This window comes from Hyperolius riggenbachi, chromosome 9 (genome assembly GCF_040937935.1).
Source record: "Hyperolius riggenbachi isolate aHypRig1 chromosome 9, aHypRig1.pri, whole genome shotgun sequence".
Taxonomy (NCBI): Eukaryota; Metazoa; Chordata; class Amphibia; order Anura; family Hyperoliidae; genus Hyperolius; species Hyperolius riggenbachi.
This window is the reverse complement of record NC_090654.1, coordinates 216,278,131-216,291,995: the sequence shown is the minus strand read 5'-3', so window position 1 is coordinate 216,291,995 and position 13,865 is coordinate 216,278,131. Positions and strand designations below refer to the sequence as shown.

The 13,865-nt window shown below is 50.2% G+C and overlaps 1 protein-coding gene across 7 annotated transcripts in view; it reads left to right on the top strand.

Moving 5' to 3' along the window:
* PDZRN3 (PDZ domain containing ring finger 3) overlaps positions 1-13,865 on the top strand; it is a 364,525-nt gene that overhangs the window by 288,938 nt on the left and 61,722 nt on the right. Inside the window, exon 1 of one of the 7 annotated variants that reach the window (XM_068254000.1) lies at positions 2,302-2,502. The exons of 5 other annotated variants lie outside the window; for them this stretch is intronic. In XM_068254000.1, coding sequence (XP_068110101.1) covers positions 2,434-2,502 — 69 coding nt within the window. In that variant the 5' untranslated portion in view covers positions 2,302-2,433. Of the gene's footprint in view, positions 1-2,301; positions 2,503-5,023; positions 5,102-13,865 lie in introns of those variants that run through there. One more of the 7 variants, XM_068254001.1, reaches the window with a different exon arrangement.

The following is a 13,865-nucleotide window of genomic DNA, read 5'->3' as shown; positions in this document are numbered from 1 at the left end:
ACGGGCACCACATTTAAAGGTCAGTACTTTCAAAGTCACACGACTAGAACAAGCATGCAGCCAGAGACATCAGAACTCCTGGTCTGAATACTTCCTCTGGGTTCGTTATTCAGGCAAGTAGCATTTTTTAAAAGAAGTGTATCAATTGTACCTGTCATTTTCTTTTCACCTCTAATTTTCTTTGAAGGGTACCTAACATGATCACCAATATCACATTAAAATCTGGGAATGTAGCACCAATCTTACCAAGGGCTTGCCGGTGTTTTCCTTAAAGCAGCCTGAAGTGAGAGTCAGGGAAGCTATTTCCTTTTAAACAATGCACCCCTGGCTGTCTTGGTGATCCTCTGCCGCTAATAAAGGTAGCCATACACTGGTCGATTTGCCATCAGATCGACCAACAGACAGATCCCTCTCTGATCGAATCTGATCAGATAGGGATCGTATGGCTGCCTTTACTGCAAACAGATTGTGAATCGATTTCACTATGAAACCGATTCACCATCTGCTGAGCTGCCGCTGCCACCTGTCGTTCCCCCCCCCCCCCCCCCCCTGGCATACATTACCTTAGGCTGGCTCCCGGGCGTGATGTCCCCGTCATGTGGCACCTCCGGCATCCGCATATAACTTACGCTATCACCCCAGTGAAAGCAGAAGTTCAAATAGAGCACCCTCTATTTGTACTTCCGCTGTTACTAGCGTGACAGCGGAAGTTATACGAGGATGCCGGAGGTGCCACATGACGGGAGCAGTGACGGACGGGATGCCCGGGAGCCAGCCTCAGGTAATGTATACCTGTGTCGAAAGGCCCCGAATCGTACGCCGCAAGCGACGCTCTCCCTACCCGCCGGCGATCGATGGTAATTTATCGCACGGCGCGATCGACGGACCGATTGATATCAGGAAGAAATCAATCGGTCGGGTGCGTTTAGCCCAAACTATTTGACAGCAGATTCAATCCCAGTGATCGAATCTGCTGTCGATCGGCGGGAAATCGGGCCAGTGTATGGCCAGCTTAATACTTTTGGCCATAGACCCTGACAAGATTAGCTGCTTGCTTGTTTCAGGCATGTGATTCAGACACTACTGACCAGACAGATAAGCAAGACTGCCAAGCAACAGGTATTATTTAAAAAGAAATAAACATGGAAGCCTCCATATTCCTCTCACTTCAGCTTCCTTTTAATTTTTTTTTCTCTGAAAAGAAATCCATTGTTGTAAAATCCATTATCTCTTCAGTCAGGTAAAATTGGACAGCAGCTCTTCTTGACATCTGATAAGGGGACACACATTGTGCCTCTGTAGCTTTGACAAACACTCCTGACAGCAGGGAAGAGATAAGAGGTTGCATAGGTCATCATTACTCCATATGACTACGGGCTACGTCCCCCCAGATGAAGATGTACCCCACACACCCACACTCGGTACCTGTGCATGAATACGTTTCCTGTCGGTGGCAACCGCTGTCTCTTTCTCCGCACTTTTCCTCACATACATGCGCCCCACGTGGTTGCTGGTATATTGCATGTGGGTGCGTTTAACATCACACGCGCCCATGTGCAATACATTGGCAACACGTGGGGTGCATGTATGTGAGGAATTGTGAAGAAGTATTCATGCACGGAGGTGGCATATTTTACACTAGGGGGGACAGCGCCGGGGGTTCCATCGCGTTTCGGCCTGAAATTGGTCGCATCGTTGATCGGGCATTTTCCTGGTGGCACCGATTTTAAGTATCGAATAGGATAGTAAATTTGCCGCCAAGTCGAGTAATGTATAGGCACCTTAAATGTGTAACCTCTTAAAAATCAATATTTATTTACAAATGAAACCCGCTTATATGCCTTTTTTAGGCATTTTTACAGTCAAGCTTTAAACTAGATCCTCTTTGTTGGCTGACACAAAACATTGCCAAAAACGCATCACGCTTCCCTCTGTAGTGCTGCCTGATGATCATCTGGTAACATGGCATACACGGGTCCCTATCAGACAAAAGATGCGCCTTTCGTGTAATCAGTATAGTTATCTATTGAGCACTTGCTACTGCGATTATTATTATTTTTTTTCTCAGGCATTTCATTTTGTTAAGTGTCGCTGTGAAGCCACTTGTTCAAAAGAGGAATGCGTTCTGTCACAGCGATGTGCTCTGGCTTCCATATCAGTGTCTCCATCTGAATAGGCAATGAGATCTGATTAATATGCATGAGGAGCGGTATTTAGTGTGTGTGTATGTGTGTGTGCTGGACCAGTGCACAGCAGCCAGTCGCCGGCACTAGAGGGAGGGCTGTGCTGAGGATCGGATACAGCTTACAGAGAGAGACACACAGAGGAACAGTGTGCTTTCTGTCAGCATCCATGTGAGGGTTTTCTCGGGATCTGTGCCTGCCTGCCCTGGATAGCTGCACGCATGTGTCCCCTCTGAGAGGTCCTCTAACCATGGGGTGCAGCTTATGCAGCCTCAGGAGAGCCGATGAGGAATACAGACTACTCTATGAAGTTTGCCAGGTAATGTCCTGATTTTCTATGCATTTCCACATGTGATGAGTGGCACCTGCTCCTGCCAGCTCTGCGGGGACTGTGTTACTGGGACATCCTTCCTAAGCCAGTGCTGCCAGTTGCGCCTGATGTTCCATTGAGTCTATTTGTTCATGGAAAAGTCATTTGTTGAAAGAATTCAGAATTATATTGAAAATTCCTTGTTTTCTGTATGTGACAATCCATTGTCATCTCCAGTCAGGATCAGAAAAGGAAATCAGGCTAGCATGTAGCAAAGTCACAGTAGTAAAAGTGTTTAAAGTGGAGCTGAACTCTTGCACAGGACAGAAGGAAAATGTACCTTGAATGTATTTAGAGAGATTAGCCTGTTTAATTCCCCCTCATCTGTGACTAATCTCTCAGCGGTGTCAGCTCAGGAATCCCCTCTGCCATGGCAGAGCAGCTCATTTGTAAACACAGGATGTTAACCCTATGTCTGCTTCCATGAAATAATGCAAAATTTGCATCAGCTGTAACCAAGAAACATTTTTCTTTAAAGGTTAATATGCTGTTGCCTATCTTTTAGAGTGGAGAGAAAGTTCTGAGTTCAGGTCCGCTTTAAAGTCTTCCCCTTTCAGTGAGGGTCTTACATGTGCTACAGCCATGATTTGTTTTTTGTTTTTTTTGCTCCCGTTGAACTGATGAAGTGGAAGAAAAGCCCACGAAACATGTTGTCTTAAAGGAATCCTGAAGATAAAGGGATATGGAGGCTGCCATCGCTTTTGCATCAGTAGTGTGTAAGTGACACACGTGAAACTAGCATGCATCCAGTCAGAGTTCAGTCAGACACACCTGATCTGCATGCTTGTTCAGGGTCCCTGGCTAAAAGTATTAGAGGTACAGGATCAGCAGGACAGCCAGGCATTCTGCATTGTTTAAAAGGAAATCAATGTCAGCCTCCACATCTCTCTTTTAGTTGAGGTGTACTTTATAGCTTGATGTGCCTCTTTTTGGGGGTTAAGCCAACACTTACTCTTCTTTTGATAATCTTATTACTTAGGTGCTACATAGCGTTTTCAGTTACTGTTAAAATTAGTATAAAGATATATATATTCTGCTGTAGGACCTCTCTGTACTGGGCTAACACTACAGGCTTTTTCTGATACCCAAGATTGCAATTACTGGATCCCTACCCTGCCATTGCTCTGCAGTGATCTCTCTATGCAGCAGCTGCTTAAAGGAGATCTGACAGTAGTCCAAAATGTACAAAGTAGTAACAGCATTTAAAGGGAAATTGCACTTTACTTTAAAAAAAATACTATAAACATATGTCATCAGTGCTTAAAGAGAGTCTGAAGCGAGAATAAATCTCGCTTCAGACCTCCTAAATAGCAGGGGCATTTGTGCCCCTGCTAAAACGCCGCTATCCCGCGGCTGCACGAGGGTCCCTGTCCCCCCAAATCCCCTCCGTAATGCGGGGGAGCGATTCCGCATTGGGGCAGGGCTAACTGCCGCAGCCCTGCCCCACGCGTGTCTGTCAGCGCGTATCTCCGCCTCTCCCCCGCCCCTCTCAGTCTTCCTTCACTGAGAGGGGCGGGGGAGAGGCAGCGATGCGCCGCTGATAGACGCGACTGGAGGCAGGGCTGCAGCCGTTAGCCCTGCCTCCAGTAGCGACCAAATGCACGACCAAGTCGTGCTGGGGTGGGTTTGGGGGTGAAGGGACCCCCTTTGTGCGGCGCGATAGCGGCGGTTTAGCAGGGGGAAACATGCCCCTGCTAACTTTGAGCTCTGCAGCGAGATTTATTCTCGCTTCAGAGTCTCTTTAAGACTTTTGGCTGTTTTATGCTTTTTAGTTTGAATCTCTGCGCCATTTGGAAGTATGGACTGTCCAGAAGCTTCCCTCTTCATACACAAGCAGACAGATAGGCAGATCAAGGTTCTCTATCATTCATTTTGCACAACTGGAGTAGAATTGGCTTTTCCTATCTGAGGGTCTCTGTTAATAGACTTTTAGTAGGATCCACAAAACTAATCACCGAATCTCAGTCCTAGCATTGTTCCTATTGAGCTCTCTAGGCATCTACTGTTTACAATCTGCAGTCGCCAAGTTATATGTATACGGAGGCTGCCATATGTATTTATTTTTATACAATACCAGTTGCCTGGCAGTCCTGCTTATCATTATGGCTGCAGTAATGTCTGAATGACACACCTGAAACGAGCATGCAGCTAATCCACTCAAACGTCAGTCAGAGACCTGATCTACATGCTTATTCATGGTCTCAGAGGCAGGGGATCAGCAAGACAGTCAGGCAACTTGCACTGTTTAAAACATGATTTAAAAGAAAATAAATATGTCCGCTTCCATATTCCTGTCACACCAGGTTCCCCTTAAAGCTATGTATACAGCGGCCGTCTGACTTCTCCTAAAGAACTGGCATGCTGATCCTCGCTTAGCCACCAGTGGGAAGCCGCTCCAACTTGCACCTCTTGCCAACCCTCTACCCGCCTCCATAGCAACAAACACATCACTAGCCTGCAGAATACTTGCGTATCTGTACAGGATTTTGCCACAGTTAGTCCCCCAATGGATTGAGTTCTGATCTCTGCTGGGCAACATGGCTTGAATGTATGTACATAGCTTATTTCTCTTCCAATACCAGTTCTCTCTTTAGCTGCCGAGCATGTGAGGTAGTCCCGTTTCCTGACACACACCTTTCTGTTACGGCATGGTCTAAAAGGATTGACTACCTGGGGATCATTTGGATTCGATGAGTTTAGTTTTATATTTACTGTACTCTACTGTAAGCTTCTTAATGCTGCTTTAATTGAGGATAAACATAAACAGATGCAGAGGAGCATATTTCTGTTCTGCTGTGACATTTTAGCTGTCTCAGAGGCCAGTAAATACACAAACACGTCATAGTATAGAATGACCCTAAATGCATGGGATCAGCATGACAGTGGAAACTGAAGATGTACATTTTTAGCAATTTAGCAGTGCACCAATTCCAGCATGGCCGCTGTCCTGGCCCCAGACTGGTGATGCTGGCTGGATGTGCAGTGTGGCGGTACACTGGGATGTCCTGGCCCCAGACTGGTGATGCTGGCTGGATGTGCAGTGTGGCGGTACACTGGGATGTCCTGGCCCCAGACAGGTGATGCTGGCTGGATGTGCAGTGTGAAGGCACACTGGGGTGTCCTGGCCCCAGACTGGTAATGCTGGCTGGTTGTGCAGTGTGGAGGCACACTGGGGTGTCCTGGACCCAGACTGGTAATGCTGGCTGGGTGTGCAGTGTGGAGGCACACTGGGGTGTCCTGGCCCCAGACTGGTGATGCTGGCTGGATGTGCAGTGTGGAGGCACACTGGGGTGTCCTGGCCCCAGACTGGTAATGCTGGCTGGTTGTGCGGTGTGGAGGCACACTGGGGTGTCCTGGACCTAGACTGGTAATGCTGGCTGGTTGTGCAGTGTGGAGGCACACTGGGGTGTCCTGGCCCCAGACTGGTGATGCTGGCTGGATGTGCAGTGTGGAGGCACACTGGGGTGTCCTGGACCTAGACTGGTAATGCTGGCTGGTTGTGCAGTGTGGAGGCACACTGGGGTGTCCTGGCCCCAGACTGGTGATGCTGGCTGGATGTGCAGTGTGGAGGCACACTGGGGTGTCCTGGCCCCAGACTGGTAATGCTGGCTGGTTGTGCAGTGTGGAGGCACACTGGGGTGTCCTGGCCCCAGACTGGTGATGCTGGCTGGATGTGCAGTGTGGAGGCACACTGGGGTGTCCTGGCCCCAGACTGGTGATGCTGGCTGGATGTGCAGTGTGGAGGCACACTGGGGTGTCCTGGACCTAGACTGGTAATGCTGGCTGGTTGTGCAGTGTGGAGGCACACTGGGGTGTCCTGGCCCCAGACTGGTGATGCTGGCTGGATGTGCAGTGTGGCGGTACACTGGAATGTCCTGGTCCCAGACTGGTGATGCTGGCTCGATGTGCAGTGTGGAGGCACACTGGGGTGTCCTGGCCCCAGACTGGTGATGCTGGCTGGGTGTGCAGTGTGGAGGCACACTGGGGTGTCCTGGCCCCAGACATGTGATGCTGGCTGGTTGTGCAGTGTGGAGGAACACTGGGGTGTCCTGGCCCCAGACTGGTGATGCTGGCTGGATGTGCAGTGTGGCGGTACACTGGAATGTCCTGGTCCCAGACTGGTGATGCTGGCTGGATGTGCAGTGTGGAGGCACACTGGGGTGTCCTGGCCCCAGACTGGTGATGCTGGCTGGATGTGCAGTGTGGAGGCACACTGGGGTGTCCTGGCCCCAGACATGTGATGCTGGCTGGTTGTGCAGTGTGGAGGAACACTGGGGTGTCCTGGCCCCAGACTGGAGATGTTGGCTGGGTGTGCAGTGTGGAGGCACACTGGGGTGTCCTGGCCCCAGACTGGAGATGCTGGCTGGTTGTGCAGTGTGGAGGAACACTGGGGTGTCCTGGCCCCAAACTGGTGATGCTGGCTGCTTGTGCAGTGTGGAGGCACACTGGGGTGTCCTGGCCCCAGACATGTGATGCTGGCTGGTTGTGCAGTGTGGAGGCACACTGGGGTGTCCTGGCCCCAGACTTGTGATGCTGGTGGGTGTGCAGTGTGGAGGCACACTGGGATGTCCTGGCCCCAGACTGGTGATGCTGGCTGGATGTGCAGTGTGGAGGCACACTGGGATGTCCTGGCCCCAGACTGGTGATGCTGGCTAGATGTGCAGTGTGGAGGCACACTGGGGTGTCCTGGCCCCAGACATGTGATGCTGGCTGGTTGTGCAGTGTGGAGGAACACTGGGGTGTCCTGGCCCGAGACTGGTGATGCTGGCTGCTTGTGCAATGTGGAGGCACACTGGGGTGTCCTGGCCCCAGACTGGTGATGCTGGCTGGATGTGCAGTGTGGAGGCACACTGGGGTGTCCTGGCCCCAGACTGGTGATGCTGGCTGGATGTGCAGTGTGGAGGCACACTGGGGTGTCCTGGACCTAGACTGGTAATGCTGGCTGGTTGTGCAGTGTGGAGGCACACTGGGGTGTCCTGGCCCCAGACTGGTGATGCTGGCTGGATGTGCAGTGTGGCGGTACACTGGAATGTCCTGGTCCCAGACTGGTGATGCTGGCTCGATGTGCAGTGTGGAGGCACACTGGGGTGTCCTGGCCCCAGACTGGTGATGCTGGCTGGGTGTGCAGTGTGGAGGCACACTGGGGTGTCCTGGCCCCAGACATGTGATGCTGGCTGGTTGTGCAGTGTGGAGGAACACTGGGGTGTCCTGGCCCCAGACTGAAGATGCTGGCTGGATGTGCAGTGTGGCGGTACACTGGAATGTCCTGGTCCCAGACTGGTGATGCTGGCTGGATGTGCAGTGTGGAGGCACACTGGGGTGTCCTGGCCCCAGACTGGTGATGCTGGCTGGATGTGCAGTGTGGAGGCACACTGGGGTGTCCTGGCCCCAGACATGTGATGCTGGCTGGTTGTGCAGTGTGGAGGAACACTGGGGTGTCCTGGCCCCAGACTGGAGATGTTGGCTGGGTGTGCAGTGTGGAGGCACACTGGGGTGTCCTGGCCCCAGACTGGAGATGCTGGCTGGTTGTGCAGTGTGGAGGAACACTGGGGTGTCCTGGCCCCAAACTGGTGATGCTGGCTGCTTGTGCAGTGTGGAGGCACACTGGGGTGTCCTGGCCCCAGACATGTGATGCTGGCTGGTTGTGCAGTGTGGAGGCACACTGGGGTGTCCTGGCCCCAGACTTGTGATGCTGGTGGGTGTGCAGTGTGGAGGCACACTGGGATGTCCTGGCCCCAGACTGGTGATGCTGGCTGGATGTGCAGTGTGGAGGCACACTGGGATGTCCTGGCCCCAGACTGGTGATGCTGGCTAGATGTGCAGTGTGGAGGCACACTGGGGTGTCCTGGCCCCAGACATGTGATGCTGGCTGGTTGTGCAGTGTGGAGGAACACTGGGGTGTCCTGGCCCGAGACTGGTGATGCTGGCTGCTTGTGCAATGTGGAGGCACACTGGGGTGTCCTGGCCCCAGACTTGTGATGCTGGTGGGTGTGCAGTGTGGAGGCACACTGGGATGTCTTGGCCCCAGACATGATGCTGACTGATTGTGCAGTGTGGAAGCACTCTGGGGTGTCCTGGCTTTAGACTTGTGATGCTGGGTGGATGTGCAGTGTGGATGCACACTGGGGTGTCCTGGCTTCAGACTTGTGGTGGGTGTGGAGGTACACAGGGATGCAATGATTCTCTATAAGCTTAGTGTGATTCTCCAGGACTCATGTGTCAGCTCTTCCAAGGATTTTAGGTAAGTATTACTAATTAAGGGATCAAGGCGTTAGGGTTAGTGTGAATAATCAGCTAGTGTTATATTAAGATTTAGGATTTTCTAGGGTTGTTGGCTAGTGTTTGGCAGAACTGTTGGTACTCTTGCTATTAGTTTGCTACAAAAGATTTCTGTGAAACATTAAAGGGTTAGGGTCAGGTGAAAGGTCAGGAATAGTGTTAACTTCATTCATAAGGATAAGTAATTAAGGTTTAGTTTAAGGTATGAGATAGGACTGTTGGTAGAGAGTGCTTTGGCGAATACAAGGTTAAAGGGGTTCTCTGGTATTTTTAAAAAAGCTAAAACTGACACTTACCTGGGGCTTCTGTCGGCCCCCTGCAACTGTAATGTCCCGCGCCGTCCTCCTCCGATGCTCCGTTCCCCGGCGCCGGTAACCTGCTAGTTATTTGTCTAACTAGACGAATAGAACTGCGGTTGTGCGGCCCTGGCCACATGCGTGCTCGCTCCCGTGCGTCATCAGGAGTTTACTGCGCAGGCACAGTACAAGAAAACTTCAATCACTGCTGGGACACTGGTGACGGAGCAGGACGCATCGGCGTGTGCGGTCTCCTGCAAAACACGCCCCCAGGACTGCACTCCAAGCGGCGTTAGGTGGTCCTGGGGCTGCCGCCGTGTCCACGCCAATCGGTCGTTAAAAGGTTAAAGAGAACCCGAGGTGTGTTTAAAGAATGTTATCTGCATACAGAGGCTGGATCTGCCTTTACAGCCCAGCCTCTGTTGCTATCCCAAACCCCACTAAGGTCCCCCTGCACTCTGCAATCCCTCATAAATCACAGCCGTGCTGAGAGGCTGTGTTTACATCTGTAGTGTCAGTCTCAGCTGCTCCCCCGCCTCCTGCATAGCTCCAGTCCCTGCCCCCGTCCATTCCCTCCAATCAGCAGGGAGGGAAGGGATGCAGGCGGGGACTGGAGTTCTGCAGGAGGCGGGGAGAGCAGCAGACTGACACTATAGAAATAAACACAGCCAGCTCTGACAAGCTGTTTGTCAGCAGCGTGGCTGTGATTTATGAGGGATTGCAGAGTGCAGGGGGACCTTAGGGGGGTTTGGGATAGCAATAGAGGCTGGGCTGTATAGGCAGATCCAGCCTCTGTATGCAGATAATATTCTTCAAACCCACCTCGGGTTCTCTTTAAGGTCATGTCAGGGTGGAAGGTTAGTGTTATGCTGGGAATACACGGTAAGTTTTTGGGGTAGATTTATTTTCTGAACAAATTTCCGATCGTTTTTCCAATCGATTTTCATTCACTACTATGAGAAAATCGATCAGAAAAATGATCAAAAAGCAAACTGGACCTGTCAGAAATTATCTATCCAAAAAAAAAAAAAAACTCCTGGTGTGTTCCCAGCGTAAGGCTAGGTACCTTACCGAGGGTAGCTTTATACAGGAAGATAATTTATCAAGGTTTAACTCTGATATCATTACACCACCATGCACCTTGTATGACATGTTTATTAAATGGGATTTTTTTGGACCCTTATTGCGTTTATTTATGTATCATCTTTTTTGAATAATTGTCTATTATTGTTCATTACAAACAACCAAGTATTTATTCATTAACAATGAAAACTGAATTTGCAGTTTAAAACAAAACAAAACTGAGATACTGATCAATAGTGGGCAGCACGGTGGCGTAGTGGTTAGCGCTCTTGCCCCGGTTTGAATCCCAGCCAGGTCAACATCTGCAAGGAGTTTGTATGTTCTCCCCGTGTCTGGATAGGTTTCCTCCGGGCACTCTGGTTTCCTCCCACATCCCAAAAACATACAGATAAGTTAATTGGCTTCCCTTAAATTGGCCCTGGACTATGATACATGCACTACACGATACATACATAGACATATGACTATGGTAGGGGCTAGATTGTGAGTCCCTCTGAGGGACAGCTAAGTGACAAGACAATATACTCTGTACAGCGCTCCGTAATATGTCGGCGCTATATAAATACTTAAAATAAGTAAGTGAATAAATATTAAAATCCAGGGACAAATATTTCCAGGGACAGCTTCTGAACATGGTGCTGCCCATGGACACTAGCTAGGGAGGGGATTATGCATCAGGAAAGGGTTAATTTAGGGATTATTGGTTAGGGCTTGACGGTGGGGGGGGGGGGGGGGGGGGGGTTGTTATGGGGATTGATAGTGAGTAACTGTATGATAGGGGAGAAATGATAAAAGTGTTGCCAGAAGACAAGTCGCATAGCTGAAAGTGATACCAGCGTCCAATTGGATGGCATCCAAATTAATTGCGCTCACACGCTTCTTATGTCTCTCGGGGACGTGGTTGGCAAGATTTCCCTGTTTCTTTCATCCAATCCCGCAGATCGTAAGATTAGATCTCTCTTTCTGCCTTTCACGCTTTTTCTTTCTTTTCCACCATTGTGTGATTTACAATATAACGATCGTAGCAGGGGGAGTACCACCTCCCTACATTAACATTGGCACAGTGGTGAATATAGCCAGGGATTCTAGCAGGAAACTATTTCCAACAGAGTCCCTGGGAGCTGTCAGAAGTGGCTGGTCAATTCAGCTTGTCGGATTCCACTTAAAGGACCACTATCCCGAAAAAATGGTAAAGTCTAAAATATATGTAAATGCATACTTACAAGAGGTACATGTCACCCAGATTACAATTCAGCATAAATTAACTTAATCCCATGTTGCTGTCGCTTGCAGTACGCAGTAAACATCTGACATATCTTACAGGGTTTGGACTTGTCCATCATGGGTTATTCTCAGTATTTCCTTTACTCTTTACAAAAACATTTCCTGTAATGGATCAAAGATGCTGGCTGGCCTACCTACTATTTTGACAGTTAGACTGAACGCTGAATGCTGTTCAGGAAGTGCTTTTGAAAATAAAGAAAACCCTAAGACCCTATGAGGAGATGGACTAGTCCAAAACCTGACAGATCTGTCAGATTTTCAAAACTTACTGTAAGTGACAGCAACATAGGAAAATAAAAGAAAATCATAGTGCATTTTAGTCTGAAGCAAATGTACATTTATACTTATGCATTTTCAGTTTTGCAATTTTTTTCGCTCGTGGTCCTTTAAAACTGAATTATCAGATTTGTACTTTAGGGCAGAATAGAGTTTCAGGTTCCATTGGCAGCCGACACTACATTGAATGCCAAAGCATGTATCGTTCTACCTGCAGCCCCTTTGGATGCTGGAGGCTACCTGGCACTGTTTGGGTACTACAAATTGTTCCAGAGGCTCAGAAGCAGAGCACTTTATTGCCTGTTAAGCAGCGGGGGAGTCTGAGCTAGACGTGCTCTGTAGTTTGTAGAGGATGTCGTACTATTTCATCTGTAATGAAGAGACTGTTCTTTGGTGTTTTGTATTTTTTTTCCTCATGGGTTGAGAGAAGCTGCATAAAAAGGTTGGCGGGAGCGTGTTTCTGATCGCGTAAAGCGTGAGTGAACCTTCCTGTCGCCTTGTTATCTGTCAGTGGGGAATCTCGCTACTTTCATGTTCAAAGCACAGCCAGTTAGGAGTGTTCCAGGGATGGATAATGAATTCTACAACTGGTCATATTTGTATAGATGTGCCACTTTCAACAGAGTGACCTAAGCAGAACACACAAAGGACTACATTGCCATGAGCAAATACTCAGCAAACGCAACGGATGGAAACTCAGCTCTGGTATACCTTTCCAAATGGTTTTATGCATGTGTGCAATTTTATAGGATATTCTATGCCTGCACAGTCACCCAGTACTTAACATCATCTGTAGCTCTGCAGCCAGCCACCATTTACCCTCTTCTCTGCCAGCTCAGTCACCCAGCATTCACCCTCCTCTCTGCCTGCGCAGTCACACAGCACTGACCCTCCTCTCTGCCTGCACAGTCACCCAGCATTGACACCCCTCTCTGCCTGCACAGTCACCCTGCACTTACTCTCTTCTCGGCCAGCTCAGTTACCCAGCACTGACCCTCCTCTCTGCCTGCACAGTCACCCAGCATTAACTCTCCTCTCTGCCTGCACGGTCACCCAGCACTGACCCTCCTCTCTGCCTGCACAGTCACCCAGCATTGACACTCCTCTCTGCCTGCACAGTCACCCAGCACTTACTCTCTTCTCTGCCAGCTCAGTTACCCAGCATTGATCCTCCTCTCTGCCTGCACAGTCACCCAGCATTGACTCTCCTCTCTGCCTGCACGGTCACCCAGCACTGACCCTCCTCTCTGCCTGCACAGTCACCCAGCATTGACACTCCTCTCTGCCTACACAGTCACCCAGCACTTACTCTCTTCTCTGCCAGCTCAGTTACCCAGCACTGACTCTCCGCTCTGCCTGCACAGTCACCCAGCATTGACTCTCCTCTCTGCCTGCACGGTCGGTCACCCAGCACTGACCCTCCTCTCTGCCTGCACAGCTACCCAGAACTGACACTCCTCTCTGCCTGCACGGTCACCCAGCACTGACCCTCCTCTCTGCCTGCACAGTCACCCAGCATTGACACCCCTCTCTGCCTGCACAGTCACCCAGCACTTACTCTCTTCTCTGCCAGCTCAGTTACCCAGCACTGACTTTCCTCTCTGCCTGCACAGCTACCCAGAACTGACACTCCTCTCTGCCAGTTTAGTTATTCAGCACTGACACTCCTCTCTGCCTGCACAGTTACCCAGCACTGACACTCCTCTCTGCCTGCACAGTTACCCAGCATTTACTCTCTTCTCTACCTTCACAGTTACCCTGCACTGACACTCCACTGCGCCTGCACAGTCACTCAGCAATTACCCTCTTCTCTGCCAGGTCAGTTACCCAACACTAAGGAGGCTTTCCCCGTTGTCCCCCGCAGACCCCTTCCGCCTCTGGGAACCCAGAAGTGTGGCTTCCGTGTGTATGTGCACTACCACCCTTTCGCTCGTGCTCTGGTGTAAATAGCCGAGCCCAATCGGGTCTATGCTACTGTGCAGACAGCTCGCACCTGCGCAGTAGCGTGGAACCGATTCAGCCCAGCTATTGCCAAAGAGAGCCAAGCGGTATAGTGCCAGCGCACATGCAGACTTTCAGGAGTCCCACTGCTGG